The following is a 20,693-nucleotide window of genomic DNA, read 5'->3' on the forward strand; positions in this document are numbered from 1 at the left end:
ATAAATAATATAAGACTTGAGACTAGTGAAATAAAAACTAATAATCTAACTGAGCTGTGGAACTGACTGACACATATATAACATACAAAATAAGTTAGTAGGGAACCCAACAGAACACATAACAGTCATCTTTGGGGTGAGGTAACATAGCCAAAATACATTTTGGGGGGACTAGGGGATCAATCTTAGTGGCAGAGTACATGCTTAGCATGCATGGAACCCTAGATTCTCTAGCAACACACGGACACGTGCACGCACGCACTGACACACACACGCACGCGCAATTTGTATTCATCTCACAGTATTAATTCAAAACTAACTGATAAAAAAGACAAACTATCATTACTTTTGGGAGGCTTTTAAAAAAAATAAACAGGTTCTCTCTATATAGCCCTCTTTGTCTTGGAACTTATGACTGGCCTGGCTTCTGTGGCTTCTGCCTCCCGAGTGCTGGACTTAAAGACAGGCACCAGCAATCCCTGCAGGTCACCACATTTTCTGATGAATGCAACAGAAATAAATCCATTAAAAATGAGTTCCTCTATCCCATTTCCCCAACTTTCCTCTCTCTTCAGCAGTGGACAGACTGAAGACATTTCTTTGTCTCTTCATCTGTCTTTCCGATCAGACTGACTCTGAGGGCAGAACCTCTGATAACCTGCTGTCACTTCAGTCCCCTTACCACGACCGTAGGTGCTGCCTAAATAAATAAGTGTAGAATGACTGTAAACCGCACACATATTTGACCGGCACAAAATATGGCTTCTACAATGCCACTCCCGCTGTTGGTGCTGCGCACCTTGGCACAGTGAGTTCAACATCACAAAGTTGTCACCTGACTTGTCACCTGCCTCTGCTTGACCTCCTTGTGGTCAACCGGTGTCCTCTGGAGACTCAGCCACTTACTAATACCAGCTCTGAGGGCTGTGGCTGTTTGAACCCATGTGACTGGCTTTTCCACAGGACAGAGACACCAGCTGTAGCTGCAGAGCTAGCCAGGAGTTGACCTCTCTAGGAGGTGTTAGAAAAGGCTTCATTCCAATGTCTCTCTGAATTTCCGAGTGTGATGCTCTAGTTTCTCCACCTCTGTCTGGAGGCAGCCCAGGGCACTGGGGCTCGGGTACTTAATCACCGCATTCTTGGTGGCCAGTGCCAGGTCCTTGAGCAGTCCACACAGGTGACTGCTGCCACGCAGGATCTCGTTGCGTTCATCCTTGTCCTGGGTCTCCTTGCACAGTGTGTCCACCAGCTTCTGCCCGACTGTAATGACCAGCTTACTCTGAGTGATGAAGACCTCAGGGGGCTGGCTGTTGCTCAGGCTGCTGGTAAAGACGCCAATGGCTTTAAAGAGTGCTCCAAAATAGAGCCTGCAGTGCTCGGACAGGTGGATCTTCCTGTCTGCATCCTGCCGATTGGGAGCGGGAGAGGGAAGAGAGCTTGGGCTCTAGAGGAGAGGAAGGAGAGAATACGTAAGGGCTAGGACCATCAGCAGGCTGCAGCTATCAATCTTCTCCTGTGTGGGTTCGATTTGCAAGAACCCTTGTAAGAAAAAGGTTTGCTAAGGAAATTCAGAGCTGGCCAATGCCAATGTTTTCAAAGCACTGTTCGGCATGCAACTGTGTATTCTTGTATTATAGGTGGTAGCACTGTTAGGCATGCAACTGTGTGTTCTTGTATTATAGGTGGTAGTACTGTTAGGCATGCAACTGTGTGTTCTTGTATTATAGGTGGTAGCACTGTTAGGCATGCAACTGTGTATTCTTGTGTATGCAACTGTGTATTCTTGTACTATAGGTGGTAGCACTGTTAGGCATGCAACTGTGTATTCTTGTACTATAGGTGGTAGCACTGTTAGGCATGCAACTGTGTGTTCTTGTACTATAGGTGGTAGCACTGTTAGGCATGCAACTGTGTATTCTTGTGTTACAGATCATAGTGCGTCTGTGCATGCTGTTTTATTCAACCAGCTCTGTAAACCGTAAGAAACACTTTCTAAGGAACACATTGATAAAGATAAATCTGCAACTTTCAAATGTTCAAGAAGTTGGGGAACTAGGTGTTTATCCCCACTCTCTGGAGGTGGAGACAGGAAGATTGCCAGCTCAAGACTCGCCTGACCGATGTGGTGAGGCAGACATTGTATCATGAGCATCTTGGCTTGAAAATATCAAGTGTAGGCAAACTTAAAACATAGTGATGCTTTACCTGGGGCAAGAATGGGGAGGAAGCTATCATTATTTCTTTCTTTCCTTTTTTTAAAAGGTTTATTTATTACGTATACAACATTCTGCCTCTATGTATGCCCGCACGCCAGAAGAGGGCACCAGATCTCTTTATAGATGGTTGTGAGCCACCATGTGGTTGCTGGGAATTGAACTCAGGACCTCTGGAAGAGCAGTCAGTGTTCTTAACCACTGAGCCATCTCTCCAGCCCCCTATTGATGGAGGAAGGTCATTGGCTAATAAAGGCACTGCCCTGGCCCATTTTATTGGTTAGAGGATAGGTGGGAGGAGTAAACAGAACAAAATGCTGGGAGGAAGAGGAAGTGAGCTCAGAGTCTCGACAGCTCTCCTCTCTGGAGCAGACGCCTGGGAGAGACGCCATGCCCCGCTCACGGCATGAAGCTCCAACCCAGTATGGACTAGGCTAGAATCTCCCCGGTAAGCGCACCTTGGGGTGCTACACACAGATGATTTGAAATGGGCTAAATTAAGATGTGAGAATTAGCCTGTAAGTGCTAGAGCTAAAGGGCCAAGCAGTGCTTAAAAGAATACAGTGTCTGTGTAATTATTTTGGGGCATAAGCTAGCCGAGCAGGCGGCCGGGGTGCTGGGAACGCAGCCCCGCCGCCCCTATTACTACACCCTATCATTATTTCTTAATGAGGAACCGCTTCAGGTAGTTAGTGGGCAGGAGTCCTGGGGTGCTGAGTGGGGCATCCCGTATATGGAGCCCTGTCCCCAGAGCCAACGAGGAAGCCCTGTTAGTGTGAAGCAGCCCTGTCAGATGTGGCTCCTGGACTTGACTTGCATCACTTTGCATCACTTGCCAGGGATGCAAAACCAAAGTCAAGTGCTAGGTGAGCTCTGAGAAGGCAGACACCCTGTCCAAGTCAGTGGACACCTCTGTCCTCCTTTGCTCTCTCCAATACCCCAGTTGTTGATCTGGTTTACTGCAACTCGACAGTTTCTATAACCTTCACTTCTCTTGCCTCTCAACATTGGCTGGCTTCTTACTTGGTTTTTAAATGGACTCGTTGCATGTGTGTGTGTGTTGAAATTATGCACATATACAGATATTCACTGTGCACATGCATTCAGAAGCCAAAACATGGTGTCCAGTTTCTTCCCCAGTCTTTCTTTGTCTTATTGCCTTGAGATAGGTCTCTCACAGAACCAGAAGGTCCCCATCTTGACTAGGCTGACTAGTTAGTGAGATCCCAGAATCTGCCTGTCTCTACCCACTGCCTCCCAATGATGGGGTTACAAGCACATGGTAGCCAGCCATGCCTGGCTTTTTTATATGGGTTCTGGGTTTTTTTTTTTTTTTTGGTTCTGGGGTTTTGAACTCAGGTCTACACAACAAGCACTCTTACCCACCGAGCCATCTCCCTAGCCCTGGACTCATTGTTCATACTTTATTTAATTTAGAGAAAACATTTAAAGTTGGTAAGTGGAAAACTGCTTTCTGCCACAAATAGAAGGCAGCCAAGAAGATCAAAGAATGATAAAATCTTTGGTTTAAAAGACACTGATCAGGTGTCAAAGATACTATGAAGAAGCATTAACACTCCCCCTCAAATGTTTTACTGTAATCATCAAAACATGAAAGGGTTGCCAGGCTGAGTGCGGCTCAGTGGACTTTACCTGTCTTGCACAGAGCCCTAGATTCAGTTCCAAAGATAAAGACAGGAGGGAAGGAAAGAGAAAATTCTTACAGGGCTTGTGACAGTGTCATTTAATGTCACGTGGTTGCAAGCCGTGACAACTCCGAGGAGCACCTAGAGTTCTTTCCCTGATGCTTAGGGGTGCGTGCTCCACCCGGGTGCCCAGGGTCCCTCCATTACCCACCCGGGTGCCCAGGGTCCCTCCATTACCCACCCGGGTGCTCAGGGTCCCTCCATTACCCCCCGGGTGCTCAGGGTCCCTCCATTACCCCCCGGGTGCTCAGGATCCCTCCATTACCCACCCGGGTGCTCAGGGTCCCTCCATCACCCCCCAGGTGCCCAGGGTCCCTCCATCACTAAGGAGAGCAGGAGGCAGATGGATGTCACTAGCATGGACTAGGCTATAACTCTGCATTTTCATAGACCAAGGAGAGTTCTCCAGGGCAAATCATATTCATCAGAGCCGTGGAGAGCATGAGGGCTTACCATGGCATGGAAATCTTTATTTTCATCTGACCTTTGTTCCAAGATAGGCTCTCCTTTCTCTTGTGGGTTAGGTGGCTTCTGAAAAAATTAAATCTTCAGATTACTAATTTGACTAGCTATGCCTGTTTAAGCTTACCTTTTTGTTTCATTGTTATGGTTGGTGGTTTTTATGCCCCATCCCCACTCTCAAGATCTTGCCATGTAGCCTAGATTGGCCTGGAACTCACCACCTCCTCCCCAGCTTCCTGAGTACAGAGGTTACAAGCATGCACCACTGTGCCCCACTTAAATTTACTCTTAAACGGGAGGTTCTGTTCATGCTTCTGCCTACGGATGCATTCATTGGCATTGGCAACAAAGGGCTGATAAAGTGGAAATTAAAAACAGCCAACTTTTTAGAATATGTCAACTCTCCTCTATCAGCCAGGCACTTCAGAAGAACCTGGGAAGTGACAACTGTCTGCTGTCACAGTGACTTGCTGGGTCTCTGCAGTCTGATAGTCCCTGAACTCAAGGGTCTCCTTGTGGGTCCAAAGGCAGTCAGCCAGAGAAGTGTTTCTTGGAGTCCCTGGAGCAGCAGGCTGGTCAGTCCAGCATCAGGGAGAATGTGTGTTTTCCTCCTGTGACTCTGAGAAACACATCAACAATGACAACCTAGAAATGCGGAGAAACCTGGCAGGTAGCAGCACAGGTCTGTGACTTCAGCATCATGGGAGATGTGCTGGATAGTTTTATGTCAACATAACACAAGCTAGTGTCATGGGACAGGAGGGAACCCAATTGAGAAAATGTCCTCATAAGATCAGGCTGTAGGCAAGCCTATAGGGTGTTTTCTTAACTAGTGATTGATGTGGAAGGGCCCTGTCCATTGTGGTGGGCCACCCCTGGGCTGAAGGTCCTGGGTTCTGTAAGAAAGCAGACTGAGCAAGCCATGTGGAGCAAGCCAGGTGCCTTCCCTGCTTGAGTTCCTGTCCTGACTTCCTTCAGTGATGGACTATGATGTGGAAGTGTAAGCCAAATAAAGTCCTCCCCAACTTGATTTTGGCCATGGTGTTTTATTATAACAGTAGCAAAAACCCTAACTAGGAAAGGAAGCTAAGGCAGGAGGGGCCCAAGTTCAACACCTGCTTGGGCAATTTAGGGCCATTCTTTCCAAAATAAAGAGTAGAAAATTTAATGATTTCAGTCATGGTGGCAAATGCCTTTAAACCCAGCCTTCAGGAGGCAGAGAGGGAGAGGTGGAGGTAGCTCTCTGAGTTCCAGACCAAGAGTACACAGTGAGACCCTGTCATAAACAAACAAACAAACAAACCAAAAGAACAACAATAAAAACAAGACAGAGAATGGCAGAGGCAGACAGCACACTACATGCACACACATACAGAGGGCCTGGGAGATAGTTCAATGAGGTGCTTTGCAAGGACAAGCACCTGGTTCAGCCACTGGAACCCATGGGAAAAGTTGGGTGTGGTGGCACAAGCTTGTCACTCCAGTGCTAGGGAGGCAGAGGAAGGCGGCTCCCTAGGCCCCACTTTCCAGCCATCCTAGCCTACTGGGCCACTTCCAGGTCAGCGGGAGACACTGAGGAAAAGCAGCCAGGGTTGTCCTCTGGCTTCCACACACACATACAGGTGCACACTTCCACGTGCACACATTCCAGGCATCTCCCTCTCTGGTGACCATTTCAGGAGACAAATGAGGCTCCCTGGTGTACTGTTTGTCACCCGAACTCACCTGTCCACAGACAGTCACTCTGCTTTTCTTTACCAGCTGAAGGCAGTGTTCATTTGACTGGGTTTCTCTTTGGGGGGGCTGGATGCATCTTTCGCACTTTGGCTCCGTCTCTCCTTTCTCACAGTTCTGTTTAAAAAGGAGCCTGCCGTTGGCAATGACAATGGAGGTAAATCTCTTGACATCTTCTGGAACCATCCTCGCCACCATGACAAACCTCTCCAGGTCATCCAGGTTGTTTTGGACTTTGTCTGTCACGAGAACATCAAGGGGCCAGTTGCAGCGGTCTAGGTTTCCCTTTGCATCCAGCAGAATCTGGTAGGAACCCGAGATTATTAGAAGCTGATCTCTAATCCTAGCCTGAAGCTGGCTGTCCGTGAGATTGCCAGCAGTCCCACCAACCCCTTGGGCAAAATCCAGAAACTCTCTTAAGGATTCTTCAATGTGGTCCGCGGCCCTTCGTATCATGCGAATGTTGGTCTCCAAGGAGTCTTTGAACCTCCAAGTCCTGCTTACGTAGAGCAGCAGGCCCGCTGCAGAACTGGCCACTTTGTGCTGCAGGGCCATTGCCGTCTCTTTGGCAAAATCCACGTCCATCCACAGCTCCTTCGCAGAGTCCTCAGAGGAGGTGCTGGGGGAGGAGTCCATGGACACGGAGGAGCACGAAGACACCATACTTGCTCTGCTGTCTGAGCTGGCAACCGACAATTGGTCTGAGTCAGGAGACAGGGAATTTGGCTGTCTGGAGATCCAGGGGATAGTCTCTGGAACCTCTTTGACTTCCTCCAGCTCCTTCCCAGCCTGAGACACACCGTGTGTGGCTTTCGGGGTGTCATAAATGTTGGGCTTGGTGTTCTGTTGCTCCACTCTGGGAATGAGAAACCTGGAAGGGACACTGTAGCTGCTGACCGCATCCGAAGGAAGTGAGTCTCTGGGTGCCGGGACAGCGTAGGAAGGCTCTTCTGGGGGGCTGCTTTTCTTCTGCACTCTGCTGTCCGGCTGTGGGGAGAGAGTCACAGCTCCAGTGCGCACAGCGGATGGGTATCCTGGATCGGCACTGGACCCCGACTCTCTGGTGAAGCTGGTCAGAGACGCATTTCTGACTTCGGCCTTTCCCAGCAACACTGGAGCGTTGTTCCTCCACTCTGATTGCTGAGGGGTGGATAACGTGTTGTAGCCACCACCTTGTCTGAAGGCAGCTGTTGGTGTCAGCACAACCCTCTGGCCCTGCGGGAAAACCACACGAAGCTGTCCGGGTGAGTAGCGATCGGAAGCGTTTGAAAGGGTCTTTACCTCTGAGTGGCACTCTTGCTCAGGTTCCTTCAGTGTCTCCCTGCTGCTCTTGTCACTCAAGGTCCCTCACAGCCTGACCTCACCTCCTTCTGAACCCCCTTTCTTTCCACAGCCCATCTTTGCCTGTCCCCACTCCTGCATGTCGGTGGAGGTCTGAATAAGAATGGCCTTCATAGGCTCCTATGTTAGAATGCTTGCTTCCCAGTTGGAGAACGTGTCTGAGAGTATTAGGCATGGCCTTGTCAAAAGAGATGAGTCACAAGGGTAGACTTTGCTTCAAAAGCCTCCCACCACCCCTGTGCTCTCTGCTAATTGTTCAAGATCTGAGCTTTCAGCTTTTCCCGCTGCCATGCCTTTATTCTTCCATCATGGAGTCTAACCTCTGGAGCCATAACCCCAATTAAATGCTCCATTTTATAAGTTACCTTGGTCACGGTGGTCTCATCACAGCAAAGGGAACTAATACAGCATCCCCCTTCCTACATTGGTTTTCTCTCCATAGTTCAGAACCCTCCCTCATACCCCCTTGTCTAACGTCCCAGTTGCTCCCTCTGCTCCTCATGGCCTCTGTAACCTTTTCTCTCACATCTCACGAACTTCTGCCTCACCCACTATGATGCTGAGATGCAGCAGTGTTGGAAGATCTCCCGAATCCCATACTCCCTCAATGGGACCATGCCTGTGGGACACATCTGGTCGAGTGCAATGACAAATGTCCCCCTCACGAGGGACCTCAAATGATGTTCCTCTGCACAAAGGTGACACGTGCTTTGAGACAACACGCCTATGTGATCCCTCACAAGACGCCATTCCCTAGCACCTGCTGAGCTTTCTCTCTGTGGCTTATACCAATTAGCTCACAGAATATTCCAGAATGTGCAGTAAGAATGGAGGCATGGGAAAGTTAAACAACCTAACCATTCTCCCTCTCTCTCTCTCTCTCTCTCTCTCTCTCTCTCTCTCTCTGCCCCCCCCCCCTCCATAGGTCAGAGATGTACACTGGGAATCTTCTTCTATTGTTCTTCCCCTTGTATTTTGAAACAGGGTGACTCAATGAACCTAAAACTCAATAGATTTGCTGGCCCATCATCTCTAGCAATCCTCCTGTCTCCACCTTCCCAACTCTGGGACTACTGGCTTGTGCTCAGCATTTGAAATATTGTATGTATATGGGTGTTCATCCCGCATGTATGTGTACCACGTGCACATCTGCCACTCGTGGAGGCTGGGAAAGAGCATCAGATTCCCTGGGACTGGAGTTATAGACTCCAGTGAGCCGTCGTGTCGATGCTGGGAACTTGGGACCTCAGGAAGAACAGCCAGTGCTCTTCACCAACTCTCCAACTCCCCTTTTTAGAAAGAATGTGAGCTAAGGAGAGCCAAACTCAGTTCCTCGCACTTGCAAGGCGAGCTCTTACCAACAGAGCCATTGCTACAGCCCACTGCCTTAGTCCTGGATAGCAGGGCAAGGAGAGGTTTCACCTTCAGGGCAGTGGAGCTTGTTACAGGACTCTGAACCTGCCTTTTAGTCAAGTGCTACAATGTGAATCTGGAATGTTCCTTGATACTGAGGGCTTGTCCTTAGCATGAGCTGCTGTTAGAAGGTGAACAGCTCCTTTGGAAGCTGGAGCCTAGCAGAAGGAAGTTGAGCCACTGGGGCTGTCACCATGAAGGAATACTAGAACTCCAACCCTCTCTTCTCTCTCTTTGTTCCCTTGCCTTCATAGAGCAAGCATCTCGTTTCTTCATGTGCTCTCGCAGAGGTGCACTGCACCACAGTTTTCAAAGCAACCAACAACCAATTGTGAGCTCTGAAACAGTGAACCAAAGTAAACCTTCCCTCTCCATAAGTTGCTTCTCTCAGGTATCTCGTCAGAGCAGCAGAAAGATGGCAATTCATCTAGCTAATAAAGTCGCCTAGCTCCGCATCCCCGTCTGTTCATACTCACACTGGCCTGGCTGGCAGAGGAGTGGAGCGCTGCCTTCTGGGAGCTGGTGGGTATGTCGTAGCACTGCTGTCTCTCCGGATTCTGGGGAAAGACCGCAAAGAAGGGCAACTTTTGAGTTCTCTTTTCGAAGGATTTCCCACACAAACTCCACAAGTTCAGTGTTTGTCAATGAAAGACACAAAACCCTGAACACTTTGGGGCCTAAAGTCACAGTTCTTTGTTATGTTATGATAGCTGTGCTCAACCACCAACTTGAACCCCCTCAGTTTTTTTAAACCAAAATCAATTCTGTCTCTCTGTCTCTATCGCTCTGTCTCTGTCTCTCTATGTCTCCCTCTCTCTTTTGCTGAGGAACCTGCCCTCAGCAGGTCAGGTACCGAAGAGGTGTGGAGTCAGCACAACTGCATGCACGGAGAGAAAACTTTTCTGAGGGTCAAAGCTTAATTTTTCATTTTATTTTTTTCTCTGTCTGCTCCTACTGTTTTTTTCTCTGTTCTCTTTTTTTACTCTGTTGCTTTCCTCTTCCTCCTTCTTCCCTGACATCCTCCTCCGTCCTCCCTGACGTCCTCCTCCGTCCTCCCTGACGTCCTCCTCCGTCCTCCCTGACGTCCTCCTCCTCCATCTTCCCTGATGTTCTCCTTCTTCTTCTTCTTCTTCTTCTTCTTCTTCTTCTTCTTCTTCTTCTCCTTCTCCTTCTCCTTCTCCTTCTTCTTCTTCTTCTTCTTTGTTTGTTTTTTGAGACAGGGTTTCTCTGTGGCTTTGAAGCCTGTCCTGGAACTAGCTGTGTAGACCAAGCTGGTCTCGAACTCACAGAGATTCGCCTGCCTTTGCCTCCCGAGTGCTGGGATTAAAGGTGTGCGCCACCATCGCCCAGCTGATGTTCTCCTTCTACCTCTCTTATTTTTCTCTTCTCTCTTCTATGCCTCCTAAGGCAAAGATTTCTATGCAAGAAAAGATAACCTTTACAACTAAAAGTTACATATTTTCCAAAAACAAATTAAAATCTTTGCAGAGGAAGAAATTATAATCACATGATTAAGTCACATGTTTTTCTTAGACGTCCACAAGTAAACATTTTCCTTTGTATTAATTTTCCCAACATAATATCGTCAGCCCAAAGCAATGATTCTTTTAAAATTAATTAACAAAGTTTTAAGCAAGCCAAGAATATTATAGTCAGTTCCTTTTGTACTGGCAGGCAGCTGTTTGCAATTACAAAGAAAAGATCAATTATTTTATGATTTATCTCAAAGGGTAATCTTATAAAAAACAATCTCAAATATAAATTTTATATATAAAAAAGTCATTTCTACTTTAAGTCCTCAAAGTGCACACCCATTCACCAATAATTTTTTTATTAAATCATACCAGAAAGCTGAGGACAAAAATGGGTACAAGAAATTAATTATTGCTTTTGGTCACCAACCCATCTTTAACAAGAGTCAGTCAGTAATAACAGGCTGCCTTTGTTCTTGCCCCTGACCTCAACGAGTCCTTTGCTCAACTATCAGAAGTGTGCCTTTCTAAACTATAAATTGTTCTTTGAAATTTTCTACCTCGAAGCCATTAACCAAAACATCTTAAACTAACTTTGCTAACGATCACATCTCTGAATTCTTTCTAAAGGTGGTGGCTGAATCATCAATCTGTTTCAGCAGCAATGCCTGGGGAAAAGCCAATCACTTTTATTGTAAGTGCCGTGGCACTGCCCGGTGAGGTGAGGGACTCAGAGATTATAAGGGACGTGGTGGCTGTGAGGGCAGTAAGCAGAGCCATGCTCAACAACAGCATGAAATGGAGTCCTGGAACTCTGCTTCTCCAAGACACCCCCATCGTGTTGATGCTGACCGGCCTGCTTGCTGCTCCTCTTCAATGGCTCCTGACTCTCTCCCTACCCCTGTGTGTGTGAGTGTGCGTGCACGTGTTTGTGCGTGTGTGTCTAAGCATGGGCACCTTCTCAGCTCAAGGTGTGGGGGTGGGGTGGAGGAGGCCTACAAGCACAGACATGTCCTAGCAGCCACCCAAATAAACCCTGGAAGCTCTTCTTAAGGGAGTCAGCACTGTGAATGAAGAAAACCACAATGGTAAATGACTTGGGGAACTCAGACGGGGCACCAAACCTTAGGGTGTGGAAGGGTGCAGAGAAGCTTACCTTCAGGGTTGCGGAGATCCGGCTCTGGACAGGAACGTCGTACACCTGGGAAGGCAGAGTCGGCAACGAGGCCCTTGCAGGTCTGGGAAGCATGTGGAGGGTCTTGGAGAGAAAAAGAGTGGAGTCAAGATTCCCAAGGTCATGGTCAAAGTCATCTTCTAAACAGTGAAGACAGCCAAGAGTGTTGGCTGTCACCAGCAGGCAGGTCCATCCTGAGACCCACGGGCTGAGGAGAGATGGGAATGTAGCCCAAAACTGAATCCTAACTTTATGTAAAATATTCTAAGATTTTTTTTTTTTTTTTGGCAAGCTTTAAAGACTTGATGGAACAGTTCCCGAGCATGAACTTTATAAATGGCGGTGTCATGTCACAATGTCAAAAGACCTGCAGTAGGCTACGAGGACAGGGACGTTGCAGGGAGGAACCATGGTTATGGGCATGTCTCCCGTACAAGGTGGGCCATCGTGCCTGCGTCAGAGTCCCCTGGGAAGTGGATTAGAATATGGATTCTTGGTGTGCATGTCTGATGAATGTGAGTGCCGGGGAGGGGGGTGGTGCGGGAGCCTGTAGCGGGGACAAGCTTGTCTCATGATTGGAGGCCAGCCTCGAATACCCTATGAAGGCAAAGATGACCTTAAATCCTTGATCTTCCTGTCTCTACAGCCCACGGACTAGGATTACAGGCACATACCACACTACACCCATCTTTATAGTATGCTGGGGACCAACTCTTGGGCTTACTCAGGACTTCATGTATGTTAGACAGGCACTCACTGACGGAGCAACACTTCCTGCCATGTTTTATTTTAATAGGATAAAGCATACTGGGTGCCATGACATACAGTACAACAGAAGAGGAAACAGGATTTGCCATATCAGGCCCATAGGTTGAGGACGAAGGCCAGGCAAGAGAGGACCAAATAAATTTGCTGAAAACCCAAAGGGAGATGAACCACCTAGCTAGGTCCTAAGGAACCCGGCACTGCGTAGAGTCCTTTCTGAGTTAGATCACTGCGGGTAGGGGGTTCAGGATTTAATGTGGAGATCAAGGGACAACCCAGGCTGAGGAGCAGCTTCTGAGAACCAGGCAAGGGTCTCTTTCTTCATCATTGTATTCGTCACCCAGCCTGGGGATGACACCGGTTAAGCTTTGCCTTGGGTTTGGTTCTGGTGAATGGAGGCACACAGCCCGAGACGGTATTAGACATGAACACTCTCCTGGCTGTCCCTCGGCTGCAGTCACAGCAGGGATAAAGCAGCTGTGAAGCCATACGGCATATGTCTCTCCAAAGACGCACTGCAGCTGTCGAGGATCAAACCTGCCCCTTTCTCTGTTTGAAAACTGCATTAAAATTGTGGGCCCTCAGGAGCAGGACTTCCTGAAGTACTATCCTAAAAAGGAAACACCCGTTGGTACCTGGAAACCGAAGTCACCCACATGGAGGGGCAGACTCCTCACAAGCTTGGATAAGAGGGTAGAGCCTCACATCCCACCTGTCTGCACTTTGTGGTTCTCAGGAATAGACCTTACAGCCCAGGCCTGGGCTGGCTCTTTGGGCTATCCAACACAGCTACTGTTGCCCCACCTAAAGCCCACCTTTCCCTCAGCTTGTACTTTAGAAACTGCTCGTGGGGGCGCCTCCAGCATCCCAGGTTCAGCAATCTTCTGTGCTCTAGCTGGGGAGGTGGCTCTGTCAGTAAAGTACTTTGCAAACATGAAGACCTGAGTTCAATCCCCTGAACCTGCATGAAAATAGCCGGGATGGTGGCACCCACTTGTGATCCTAGTACTGGGGAGCTGGGGATCCCTAGTCTCACTGCCTCCCCAGCTTAGCAGAATGGACAAGTTCCAAGCCAGTGAGAGACGTTGTCTCAAAAAACAAAACAAAATAAAGCAACAATAGAAAGGAGGCAGGCAGGGAAGGTGGCTCACCCATTGGGTAATGGCGCTAACAGCCAAGCCTGACGATTTGAGTTCAGTCCCTGGAACTCACACAGCGAGGGGAGAGAACTGACTCCAGTAAGTGGAATTCTAACCTTCATATATGTGCTGTGGCAAGCATGTGCCCCCAGTAAGCGTAGCTGTGGTTTTTATTTTGTTTCAAGAAAGGTTTATATTTTGTTTCTATATAGCCCCAGCTGGCCTGGAACTTGCTATGTAGACCAGGCTGGGTGGCCTCAAGCCCACAGGGTCTACTTGTATTTACCTCCCCATGGCTGGATTAATGACATGTTCTACCATGCTGTTTAAATGCTACCATAAAATAGCAAGGTGGACAACTTGAGGTTGACCTCTGACCACCGTATGTATATACACACATGTCCATCCATACATGTGTATGCACACCCATAAACACCCCCCACATGCACACATACACACACATACACAAACACATGTATACACATATTAGAAAAATCAAGTCTGGAGGTGGTGAGTTTGAATCCAGCCTGGTCTACTGAGTGAGTTCCAATTCAGCCAGGACTATACAGAGGAAAAGAGAGAGAGAGAGAGAGAGAGAGAGAGAGAGAGAGAGAGAGAAGAAGAAGAAGAAGAAGAAGAAGAAGAAGAAGAAGAAGAAGGAAGAAGAAGAAGACGAAGACGAAGACGAAGAAGAAGAAGAAGAAGAAGAAGAAGAGAAAAGAAAAGAAAAATCAAACCCTGGTTCTGTCCCTGGTCTTAGGCTGATTGGCCCAGGACCAAACTCATCAACAGTTTAATTGCACCCCCACCCAATTTTCCAAGCCCTTCCTTGCCTATTTTGTGCAAATGGTTGACTTTGTGGGTCACAAGTGACTGTGGGAGCCACCTACAGTTCACTCAGGGACTTTCCTGTATGTGCCACTTCAGAAATGTCCCCTTTCTTGGGAAAGTGTTAAGTTAGATGCAGTCAATTAAGGAACAAGCCAAGAACTGTGGTTTCCAAAGGCTCGCAGGGATGGGAAGTAATTCCAAGTGAGTATCGCAGAAAATCTGTCCCTTTACACTTGAAATACCAACGTGGCCGTTCTCAGAATGGAAGTCTGTTCTGCATGTGGTTTTGTGTGTGTTTCAAGCCAGGCTTCCACATTAAATAAAGGAAGCTGGAATGAAAAGTAAAACAAAAACTCAGAAGAGTGGTTTCCTGGGCGAAGCTGCAGGAGGAAGACATGCGGGCTTCTGGGAGCTGTTTTGGTTTCGCTAGTGTGCATACAAGTAACTGAGCTGCACCTCCAGGACCTGAAGGTGACAAAGGGACAAAAACTCAGCGGAAAGAGTCGCTTTGGGGTCAGCTCAATGGCTCTGTGGGTAAAGGTGCTTTGCTGCCAAATTTGATGACCTGAGTTCGATTTCTAGGATTCCCTGGATGAAGCGAGAGAACCAACTTCCACAAATTGTCCTCTGACCTCCACAAACATAAATAAATGTAATAAAAAAGAACTTTCCTATATAACTGACGAAATATGTTTAAAAAATAATTTCAGCCAGGCTCACATAAAGAGGGCCACACGGAGAGCAGAGACGCTGAGGATTAAGGTCAGGTGGACAGATGGACACAGACTGACTTGAAAACATCAGTTTCTGCCCTGGGCTCACATATGGCTCATCGGCATGGGCCATCTGACCTCGCTTGGAATCCTCTTGTGTAGGATGGAGGACCATTCTAATCCAAAGGCCCTCAGAGGCTTCGGATACACTGACTCTGGCACATAGAGGAAAGACTCACGACAACTTGAGAGGCGCGCTGTGTTGTGCTCCAGCCACCTTGGTGTCTAACGCCGGGCCACTCTGAATCCTGGAGCTGGCACTGGTACAAAGGAGCCGTGAAAGGCTTTGCTCCAGCTGTGGCTTGAGTCTGCAGACTGCAGTGGACACAGCTCAAAGGGCCGGGTTTCCCTAATCCTACCTGTGACTGTCCTTGGTTGGAAGATGTTTTCTGGGCAGCCTCAGACTCAGGGATAAATGGCAGATGCCTGAGCCCCAAAGACATCCATGCCTGCTTCCCTGTGGACCACACTATTCTTGGAGTGCCTGGCTCTTCCTTTTGGGGATAGAGGAAATTATATAGAATCTCCTAAGGGTACAGTTAGGGGCTCACCTTAGACGTCATCAGTCTGATGTTTCCCCAACACAGGGACAAGGGACAGAGAGTGCTGGAGACCTCCTACTGTTCTGGATTGATAGTAGCTGCCTTTGAAGTCAAAGGAGCCAGGACACCAGCCCCTTCAGAGGAGGAGAGGGAAGAGGAGGAAGAAAAGGAGGGAGAAGAGAAGGAGGAGGAAAAGGAGGAAGAGAAAGAAAAGGAGGAGGAGAAAGAAAAGGAGGAGGAAGCCAGAATATAGTTAGGACAAAGAGGGAACCTAAAGGAGAGAAGGCAGGGACATTCCTTGGGTTTTTTCTGTGGTCCCTGGAGAACTTGCCCAGGGACAGAGGACCCGAGTTCCCCTTCATTCACTGTGGTTTCTCATGGTCACCACAGGGGCCCTCCCGGAAGGATGTACACTGCCGACAGGCCTCAAGGACAGACCTTCCTTGCACACACAGCACCCATCCTCTGAGTTAAGTTGCAATGTGAACTTCGCGTTCCCTCACACTGTGTCAGTTTCCAGGGGGACAGTGGAGCCTGGACCTGTGCTAGGCACTGGGGAGGCTTGTCATCAGTGGGCATCAGTGGGCGTCAGTGGGTATCAGTGAGCATCAGTGGGCATCAGTGGGTATCAGTGAGCATCAGTGGGCAACAGTGGGCATCTGTGGGCATCAGTGGGCAACAGCGGGCATCTGTGGGCATCAGTGGGCATCACATATGCTATCCTTTTGAGGAGAGTCAGACAGACCTTTACCTTTTTTTAAAAAAAATTTTAGTAGTTTTGGAAGGAAATTCAAATTCAAACTGGCCGGCATGACTTCTTTTCCACATTTTAATGACTTACATCAGCGCACACACACATGGGTGTCATCGTGCACTTGTGGAGGTCAGGGGGCAATGTACCAAATCTTTCCCTCATGTGGGTTCTGGACACCAAACTCAGGTCACCAGGTTTCTTTTTGGTAGGAACCTTTACCTGATAGACCGCGTCTGTGTCCCTTATGACTTATTCTTAAAGAGACAGACAGAGCCCCTCCTGAGTCAGCCATCCAGACAGCAGCCGGGGCTGGGTGGAGACTGGGAAGGAGAGTCAGGGCCTGCCTTGTGGCCAGTGGTAGGAGGCTCACACTGTATCCCCTTGCTGTCTGCAGCCAGCCCAGTGTCTGTGTGTGACAACTGTTTGTGCTGCCTGGCAGCTTAGCGAGTTGAGGAATCTGAAGTATTCAAATTTTGAAAGGATTAGTGTCCTGTTCCAGGCACTGCTGGAAGCTGGAGAGGAGGGAGCTGAGGTGTGAGCGAGTTCTGGGGTCCTGCCCCACCCCCACATCAGAGGCATCGGTCTTTCTCTGCTCACTTCTCTGAGACAACTGTTGGCCACGTGGTCAAGGGCAGTGTGTCATGGGGTAGACTACCAAGTGAGCTTTTGTTTGTTTGTTGTTTGTGAGACAGGGCTTCAGGTAGCAAAAGCTGGTCTCAAACTCACTCTATAGCTGAGACTGGCCCTTAACTCCTGGTCCTCTTGCCTCCATCTCCTGAGTGCTGGGGTACAGTGGTGCTCCACTGGGCCTGGTTTGTGCAGTGTTTGGGATAGACCCAGGGCTTCAAGAATGCTAGGTAAGCACCACTCCAACCGAGCTTCAGCCCCAGGCCAGGGCTGTGGGGCTAACACCACGTCATCGTTCTCCTGTTTCCTTTTAATTCCTCTCCTTACTTAAGACCCCAATATTGTGACCACAGTTACCAAGCTCCTTCCACCACTTGCAGAATTCACAGGTGCCACATGTGTCCCATGGACACCCATCAGTTCCTAATCTGTTTGCTCATGAAATATTGATTGCAGACTTGCCTCATGCTAGGTCTGGGATTCATGGGACAGAATAAAACAAAGGTCCCTGCTCATTACCTTGTTCAACTTTCTCCTTCCTCAATTCTGCTTCCTGAGGAGAACTACCTGTGTGGGTTCTAGGTCTTTCCCACCTATATGCATGCACACCATGCACGCGCATGCGCGCACACACACACACACTTGTATACAATAACACATACACATGTATACCTGCATATATGAACACATATACACTACACATCACACACATGTGTACCTGCACACACACGCGATACACTCACACGCCTGTATACAATAGCACATATACATGCATACCTGCATGCATGAACACATATACACTATATATAGACATTCATGTGCACCTGCATACACATACACACACATAAAACACACATACCAGTATACAATAACACACACGTATACCTGCATGCATGAACACATACACACTACACATATACACATGTGCACCTGCATACAATAACACATACACATGTATACCTGCATGCATGAACACATTCACACTACACATATACACACACGTGCACCTGCGTACACATATACACACAATACATACACACACCTGTATACAATAACATAAACATGTATCCCTGTATGCACAAACACATGCACACTATACAATACACACATGTGCACCTGCATACACATACACACACATGATACACACACAGACATACAGAACTTTTGGGTTTTTTGTTTCTTTGTTATCTTGCCTAGTCTTTGGCTAAAGGATTCTGTTTTCCTTTTTAGAACAACTGCATAGAAACAATCCATTTCTTATTTCTATGTAGTTGTTTGCCACTGTGGCAGGGACAAAACACGGTTTTCTTGGGCAGGGGATAGGGGTGGGGTATGAATGAATCAGTAGATAGACACACTTGCCACCAAGCCTGTGGACCTGAGTTTGAGCCCTGGGACCTGCACACAGAGGAAGGGAGAGGACCAGCTCCTGAAAGTGTCCTGTGGTTTGCACACATGGGCCGTGGCCCAGGCATGCTCTGCTCCCAAATAAATGAGTGAGAGTGGGAAAAAACTTCTAATAATGTTGTAACTGACCTCATCCATGCAAACACTTGGGGACCTCTGGGTTTTCCCTAGCACCAGAGTGACCACACCCGCTCCCCATCTCCTGGCAACAGAGCGACCACACACCCCCTCCTGATCTCCTGGCACCAGAGTGACCACACACCTCCCATCTCCTGGCACTGACCACACCCCCCTCCCGATCTCCTGGCACCAGAGTGACCACACCCCCTCCTGATCTCCTGGCACCAGAGTGACCACACCCCATCCCGATCTCCTGGCACCAGAGTGACCACACCCCCTCCCGATCTCCTGGCACCAGAGTGACCACACACCTCCCCATCTCCTGGCACTGACCACACCCCCCTCCCGATCTCCTGGCACCAGAGTGACCACACACCCCCTCCCGATCTCCTGGCACTGACCACACACCCCCTCCCGATCTCCTGGCACCAGTGTGACCACACCCCCTCCCGATCTCCTGGCACCAGTGTGACCACACCCCCTCCCGATCTCCTGGCACCAGAGTGACCACACCCCCTCCCGATCTCCTGGCACCAGAGTGACCACACCCCCTCCCGATCTCCTGGCACCAGAGTGACCACACCCCCTCCCGATCTCCTGGCACCAGAGTGACCACACCCCCTCCCGATCTCCTGGCACCAGAGTGACCACACCCCCTCCCGATCTCCTGGCACCAGAGTGACCACACACCTCCCCATCTCCTGGCACCAGAGTGACCACACCCCCTCCCGATCTCCTGGCACCAGAGTGACCACACCCCCTCCCGATCTCCTGGCACCAGAGTGACCACACACCCTCCTGATCTCCTGGCACCAGTGTGACCACACACCCCTTCCTGATCTCCTGGCACCAGTGTGACCACACACCCCTTCCTGATCTCCCAGAATCAGTGTGACCACACCCCCTCCCCATCTCCTGGCACCAGTGTGACCACACCTCCTCCCGATCTCCTGGCACCAGAGTGACCACACACCCCCTCCTGATCTCCTGGCACCAGTGTGACCACACCCCCTCCCGATCTCCCGGAAACAGTGTGACCACATCACCCCCATATCTATTTGTCTTCTTGTGTTGTTTCTACAGCAATTTTAGAAGTAAATTGTGGAGACTGATGCATGCCTTGAATGCAGTGAGAAGTGCTTTGCCTTTGACATGCTGTGAATTAACCCGTCACTTGTCTCTCTTATTCCTAGTGGTCTCTGTGGTGTGGGGTAGCCCACAGGCTCCTAAACACACCTCAGTGGGCCTTCAACTGACAGCACAGGGTGGCCAGTCTTGGTGAGCTGGGCAGGTGCAGGGATGCTGAGTGTGAATGAAATGGGTCGAGCCTTAGCCATGCTCGACAGGGCTCTGAGGTTCTGTCTTGCACATTTGATCTGATAAATGGCAATGACTGGGGTGTATCGACGCCCCTGGGTATCATGTACCCTTTACTGTGCTTTCCTTGGAGACAAACTCACCTGTTTGGGGAAGGTCAGAGTCTTTTCACAGATGATCCTGGCACTGGAAGGTGAGGCAGGCAATTCGTAGACTTGAGCAGTAGCTGGAGGCGGCCCCTCCACCCAGCTCTTCATCTGCTCATACACAGGCCCCGGGGGTGGTGGGCAGAACAAGCTGGGCACCTGATAGAGCGCCTCTGAGCTGGTGAGATCTGTGTCCAGACCTCTGAGGAGGCCTCTGTCTGCAGGGTTCTCTTTGAGGACTTGGAGGCGGTTGGCGGGAGCCAGGCCTTGCCTCCCGTGGAGCAGACACTTCCACCAGCCTTCACTTTCTGGCACGTTCTGCTCCACAATGGTCAGGATGTCCCCTCTGGAGAAAGCCAGCTCATCGGAGCAATCAGGATGGTTGTCGTAAAGCGCCCTGGCCAACAGGGTCTGGGGGGAGAGAATGAATGTGTTGTCACCGTAGCTGTCAGCGGCACCAGGGCACCAAGTCACTGCAGCACAAGCAAGCCTCCAGGCTGCTTTCATACCCCTCCTGAGAGGCGCTGGCCCTTATTCTTCCCCTCCTCAGGGTTTCTGGTGATGCCACAGCCTCTGGGATGCTTTGCCTGCATCCCCAAACCCAAGGTGAGCAGCCCTAATAAGCCCTTTCTGAAAACTGTACTTACATGCTGTATGATGACGCGCAACTGGGTCAAAGTCCCATGTCCGTGTGCCTGTGTGCCTATCATAGTAGCCACCCTCTCTGAAGCTCAGTTTTCTAATGGATAAAATGAGA

The 20,693-nt window shown here is 49.2% G+C and overlaps 1 protein-coding gene across 1 annotated transcript; it reads right to left on the reverse strand.

Annotated features, from left to right (window-relative positions):
* Positions 1–1,033: 1,033 nt before the first annotated feature.
* On the reverse strand, positions 1,034–20,443 carry Cass4 (Cas scaffold protein family member 4). Its single transcript, XM_041641701.1, has 6 exons — positions 19,934–20,443; positions 11,498–11,599; positions 9,346–9,426; positions 6,107–7,330; positions 4,373–4,450; positions 1,034–1,444 (listed from the first exon to the last, which is right to left on the reverse strand). The coding sequence occupies exons 1-6, from the start codon at positions 20,441–20,443 to the stop codon at positions 1,034–1,036; spliced, it is 2,406 nt and encodes an 801-aa protein (XP_041497635.1).
* Positions 20,444–20,693: the final 250 nt, after the last annotated feature.

Source organism: Microtus oregoni, unplaced genomic scaffold (genome assembly GCF_018167655.1).
Source record: "Microtus oregoni isolate MIOR12 unplaced genomic scaffold, Mior012 000071F_ref0000514, whole genome shotgun sequence".
Classification (NCBI taxonomy): domain Eukaryota; kingdom Metazoa; phylum Chordata; class Mammalia; order Rodentia; family Cricetidae; genus Microtus; species Microtus oregoni.

Coding starts and splice junctions, on each gene's coding strand:
- Cass4 (XM_041641701.1), bottom strand. CDS start 20,443: ATGAAAGCAGCCTGGAGGCTTGCTTGTGCTGCAGTGACTTGGTGCCCT. Junction 7,331..9,345: donor CCTCTGCCAGCCAGGCCAGT/GTGAGTATGAAC, acceptor GTTTTCCCGCAG/GGCCAGAGGGTTGTGCTGAC. Junction 1,445..4,372: donor ATAAAGATTTCCATGCCATG/GTAAGCCCTCAT, acceptor CCTCTCCTCTAG/AGCCCAAGCTCTCTTCCCTC.